The 5,720-nt window shown below is 35.9% G+C and overlaps 1 protein-coding gene across 1 annotated transcript; it reads left to right on the forward strand.

Annotated features, from left to right (window-relative positions):
• The first annotated feature begins 450 nt into the window (after positions 1 to 450).
• On the forward strand, positions 451 to 5,127 carry arf2a (ADP-ribosylation factor 2a). Its single transcript, XM_063903505.1, has 5 exons — positions 451 to 541; positions 2,865 to 3,019; positions 3,126 to 3,236; positions 3,367 to 3,491; positions 3,691 to 5,127. Exons 2-5 carry the CDS (start codon positions 2,875 to 2,877, stop codon positions 3,850 to 3,852), a joined length of 543 nt encoding a protein of 180 aa, XP_063759575.1. The 5' UTR covers positions 451 to 541; positions 2,865 to 2,874; the 3' UTR covers positions 3,853 to 5,127.
• The last annotated feature ends 593 nt before the right edge of the window (positions 5,128 to 5,720 follow it).

The raw sequence follows: 5,720 nt of genomic DNA on the forward strand, positions 1-5,720 counted from the left end.
CGGGGCTTGTACTTGTTAATGAACGATGAAGCTTAACGTCACTGTTCTGGAAAGGTAAAACAGTTTTCAGATCGATCCAGTGATACAGGTTAAACCCAATTCTGGACTAACTGGTCCACATTTGTCCTTCATCCTGTCTTCATGGCTCTATGATGGCAATTTCTAACATCTTACATCTAATTGTTGTATAAGTGTTGATTATATTTCATATCATTAATCCAAATCAAGGCATTTAAGGTATTACATAAATGTAGTGGAGAAAAAGTACACCATTGACATCTGATCTGTAATGGTGTAGAAGTACAAACAGCAAAACATTTAAAAACTCAAGTAAAGTGCAAGCCCCTCAAAATTGTACTTAGGTACAGTACTTGAGTAGACGTACTTAGTTACTTTATACCACTGTTTATTCCAACCTGCACTATCAACATTTTTGGTTTTCTCATCAAGGGGGCGGGGACAGAAAGAAGAAGACGACACCGGAAAAAAAGAAATCGTATTGAACAAGACCAGGAAGAAGGACAGAGACGTGCAAGTAAAGGTAGATTACTTTTATCTGTAATTAATAATTACACATTATTGTCTCGTGGATATTCATTTTCATTATAATGACTTTAAGAGTGGAGACCAATAACCGGGTTACGTCGACAGTTTGCTGGAACGTTCAAACCTAGCGGTAAATTTCGTGAGCTTTTCCCTGGTTGTTTAACTTTATCGCGACTGTGTTTCCTCGGGACGTTTTTAAGTATTTTAACTTTAATATAAATTCCACATACATATTAATGATAATTTATCCTTCCGTTTCGTTTTGTGGGACGGATATCCACAGTTAATCTATGCTTCCTAAAACGTTTACGAGTTTAGTTAACGCCTGCTTTATTTCATGACTGAATGAGTCATTAAGGAAATAAAAGCAGGTATTTACCCAACTACGGGCAAACTAAACTTTACTTTTCGATATCAGTTTACCTTAACTCACAACACTTTACCTTGCCCATCTCAGTATTTTCACACATAAGGCATTTTTTTTAATGTCTCATACTTGTCCATTCTGATGTAGATGGGAGAAATACTTTTTGTTTGATAGGAAGTAAAAATCAGTTTGAGTGCATAAATGACAGATTTCTGTGTTTTAACAGAGCAAGACTTGCTTCCGGGGCTTGTACTTGTTAATGAACGATGAAGCTTAACGTCACTGTTCTGGAAAGGTAAAACAGTTTTCAGATCGATCCAGTGATACAGGTTAAACCCAATTCTGGACTAACTGGTCCACATTTGTCCTTCATCCTGTCTTCATGGCTCTATGATGGCAATTTCTAACATCTTACTAAAGATATTGCTGTAGGAAATACTGTGTAGATACATAACCTAGTCCATCACAGGACACACAATGCTTGGGTATGGTTAATTCCTGGAGTAAATTCACAAGCTACCCTGCAGTATACAAAGTCATTCAAACTAGCTGCACCTTTACCAGCTTTGATAACACTTTAATGATCAATAATTATAATGAAAACATATCATATATATTATTCTGAATGGACCAATCTGCATAATGAGTACTTTTGTATTTTGATGCCAATACACTTCTACGTTTAGCCTACTTGAGTAACATTTTGAATGCAGAACTTTCACTTGTAACGTTTCCTTAAACCATGCAACTATATTTCATCATCATCATCAACTTTATTTATAAAGCCCTTAAAAACAGCAGCAGCTGAAACAAAGTGCTGCACATGGATAATAATAATATTTGTCTTTCCAATCTTATGAACGAGTTAATATAAAACAGTCACAAATATGTACAGAACATATATCACACAGGCTGCTGCAAACGCACTTACAGGTCATTCAAATATATCAGAACGGTTTCAAAATCCAACAATTTTACCTAAAAGAAGAAGCTAAAAATTAGCATGTGTAGCTTAGCTGAGCTTCAGTAGCCTATCTGCATATTCAAGATTCAAAGGCTTTATTGTCATATGCACGGTAGTATAAATGGCGATTCAATCTTAAGTCCCGAGCTCTTCCAACAATGCAACATAGATCATTTAAAAACTAAATTAAAATGGTGCAAAGTGAAACCGAGTATAATTGAATAAAATGAAATAGTCCAGAATGTGTTGCAAGACCAATGTGCAGATGAAATAAACTAAATGCATGTCGCGAAAATAAATAAATACATACAATAAGCTAAATAATGCAGATAATGTTGTATGTGACCAAGTACATGCAGGTCTCTATATGCAGTACACGTAAATATAATAAGATACAAGAACAGAATGTAGTTTTTAAAATTGCACAGTGAAATAAAATAAAATACTAACACCAGCCTTAATTAACACACTAAAATGTAGTGAAAGGCTCAGTAAATGACCCATTCCGTTATAAGTAAGTGGTTTCACTAAATGCTTATCATAGGCTAGATGAACACAAAACAAACCACTTGGATGCGGTTTTGACTTCAGACGCTTTGTGTTCTGTTTGTCTGATGTGTCTTGTCATGTTCATTACTGACTACGCAGCTGCATCTGTAAGGTGCAGCGTCTCATTCTACCAATGGGGGGCACTACTACTTCATTCAACAGCCTTTCTAACGGGTCTTTCCCATCATTGCTTTCATTTTTTCACCATAAAAAGCCTGAAAAAGTGTCTTTCTTGGTGAACTTTGCAAAAACCCCGGAAATGCAATGAATTCTGTATTATGAAAAATCAGCTTTAAAGTTGGAACATTAATACTTGATTAATGATCTGTTTTGCATGGTTTTGTATCCTATTTTAAAGACCCGATCAGAATCAGAATTCCTGCATTAGTCCCACAGTGTGTAAATTTACAAAAGTTTTTTTGGGTTGTCCTTTTGCAGGTGAGTCAAGATGGGGGCTTTTGCTAGCCTGATGAAAGGTATGTTTGGTAGTAAAGAGATGAGGATCCTGATGGTAGGACTGGATGCTGCTGGAAAGACAACCGTGCTGTATAAACTGAAACTTGGAGAAGTTGTTACAACGATCCCTACTATTGGTGAGTCCTCCCCTATCCTGCATCTTCACCTGTTCTAACCGCATCATCTTCTTACCAATGCCAAGATATATTTAAAAAATCCCTATGCTTTACCCTTCTTCCCCAGGTTTTAATGTTGAAACGGTAGAATACAAGAACATCAATTTCACAGTGTGGGATGTTGGTGGTCAGGACAAGATCAGGCCGCTCTGGAGACATTACTTCCAAAACACACAAGGTCAGAAACTTCCTCATTTTACCAGATCCCTCAGTCTGTTGTCAACCGACTGTTGGTTGCATCCTCCATTACATGTTAAACTTTAAGGCACTCTTCCTATATATAAACCTTACCTCTTTTCCATTTTTAGCCGTTGTCTTTGTAGTGGACAGTAATGACAGGGAGCGACTTGGTGAGGCGAAGGAGGAGCTGATGCGGATGCTGGCTGAAGATGAACTGGCAGATGCAAAGCTGCTTGTTTTTGCTAACAAACAGGTGAATATGTGTTATTGTATGATCATTAGTGTATAATAAAATGTACACTTTGTACATTCATGTTGAGAAGGGTGCTATATAAATAATATTTTACTAACTTACTTACTTACTTATCATTAGTAGAAGAACATGGCACCAGGAACTGTGTTTGCAGTTTTCTCTTGTTGCTATTGAAGTCTTGTGTTTAATGCTCTTTCAGGACCTTCCCAATGCCATGAATGCAGCTGAGATCACAGACAAACTGGCCCTACACACCCTGTGCAATCGCACCTGGTTTATCCAGGCAACATGCGCCACTACTGGAGATGGTATCTACGAGGGTCTCAACTGGCTTGCAACGACGATAAAGAAAAAAAAATGAATCACCATTCCATCTCCTGTCAGTCCTCTTTGTTTGTCTGCAGTTTAATAGGAGACTGCTCTTATTTTCAACTTTTCTGTCCTATACTAAAGCGCTGGATGTTTTTACCACTGCTCCCCTGCATTGATTTTTTTAGAGGGGTGAATGTGAGTCACAGCAGCCATGTTCACCTTAACCCCTTACTCTGATCTTCTGATGTCCCACAGCACAAAAAGAAAATCTAAGAAGGACAGATATGTGTATCCATTTGTTGATTAGTTTATTCTGTTTTAAAATCTAATTCAGACCCCCTTCTTAAAGTTATTGGGTCTAGAAAAGTCGGTAAATGTTACTTGGTATGTTTGCACATACAGTATGAAGGTAAATTGTGTGAGCTTGTGTTGTTCAGTTCCATTGGGTGACTGGTGAGGCCCTGAACCATTATAAGAATTTCATTGAAAATTGCAAAGTGGACTAGTGCAATTTCCAAATCGCCAGAGGTGCAATAATTGTTCAAAACAAAATATGTAGACAATTCTGAACTAAGTTTTGTATTGTTACAGAAGTCCTATCCTACATATCATACTCTAAGGACTTTGTTTGGTACAGCCTCTTGCAAAAGAAATCACGCCATGATTATTTAAAAATATTTTTCATCTGATTAGATTAAATTATGTTATCTAATCTAATCTAATCCATGTAATTAAGCAAAAATGATGCAAAAGTGATCATTTTCTCTACTATTGTGAACTACATCACAACTGCATTATCAATCATACTCAAAACATTTTTAAACGTTGACTTAATAAATGTATTATGTATACAGATAATACATAATTGTATAAGGTTAGTTGAAAGCAATAATATTAAGTTAAAATAAAAAACAATAGGTTAAACTTAACATTATTGTTTTCAACTAACCTAATACAATCATGTGTCATCTGTTGACATAATACATCTAAGTAAAGTCGCTTTATAAGATATTCTTCCAAATCATTCACATGGTGTCTTTCACTCTGTTTTCATGTTTCTGTTGTTACTGCTGTTGCACGCACAACCTGGTTTACTTGACAGCTAGTTACAGGTGTGCAGTCTTTTGATGAAAATACTCTCGGGACCAATTAATGATTGACCTAATCAGTGTTCTAACGGAGTAACGAATCAACTGTCTTTGGGTTTTCTTTGTCTTTACTCCAGGTATTTCTGAAATGTATGTAGAGTACATACCCTGATATGGTGTACAACTAAAAATAGGAACGTGTATTATATAATGTAATAAAATGTTTTTTAACTTGACATCCTTGTTCAGATGTGAAGCTTTATTTTTCACAATACAAGTATAACAAATTAAATGGTTAAATTAATAAACAACACGACAATAAGCAAAACCAAAAAGTCACACATTTGTTCTAGAGTTGTTGTTTTTTATTTTTCATAACTTTACTTACTTACCTCTTATTCCTAAAAACATTTCGACAATTGTTTTTCAAAATGGATAATGATAATATTTTCTGATTAATGGACTGATAAATACACAAGAGAATACTCAGAAAAGAAAAAAAAAACTAACTCCAATTAGCAAATATATATCCTACCCAGAGTGTCTTTTGCTCGGTTGGCCACAATTTTCACTCATTTGTTGATCATAATGTAGGAAAATGTGTCACGGTCGCATATGCTCATTTAATCAAATGGACTTATAGCAAACACGAGAGTCATCAGGTGTGTTCATCTGGTGTCCTAAATACTCTGGGTAGGCTTTTTAGCTGATTGGAGTTACAGTTTTTTACTTGGAAGCAATAATGCAGCACAATATTGTCACAACCCCTACATTCTCTGACAGGCTGTCTCTCGTTCACTGGCTGGGCATTGCTGTGGAAATGCTTTGA

The sequence above is a fragment of the Eleginops maclovinus genome, chromosome 16 (genome assembly GCF_036324505.1).
Source record: "Eleginops maclovinus isolate JMC-PN-2008 ecotype Puerto Natales chromosome 16, JC_Emac_rtc_rv5, whole genome shotgun sequence".
Lineage (NCBI taxonomy): Eukaryota > Metazoa > Chordata > Actinopteri > Perciformes > Eleginopidae > Eleginops > Eleginops maclovinus.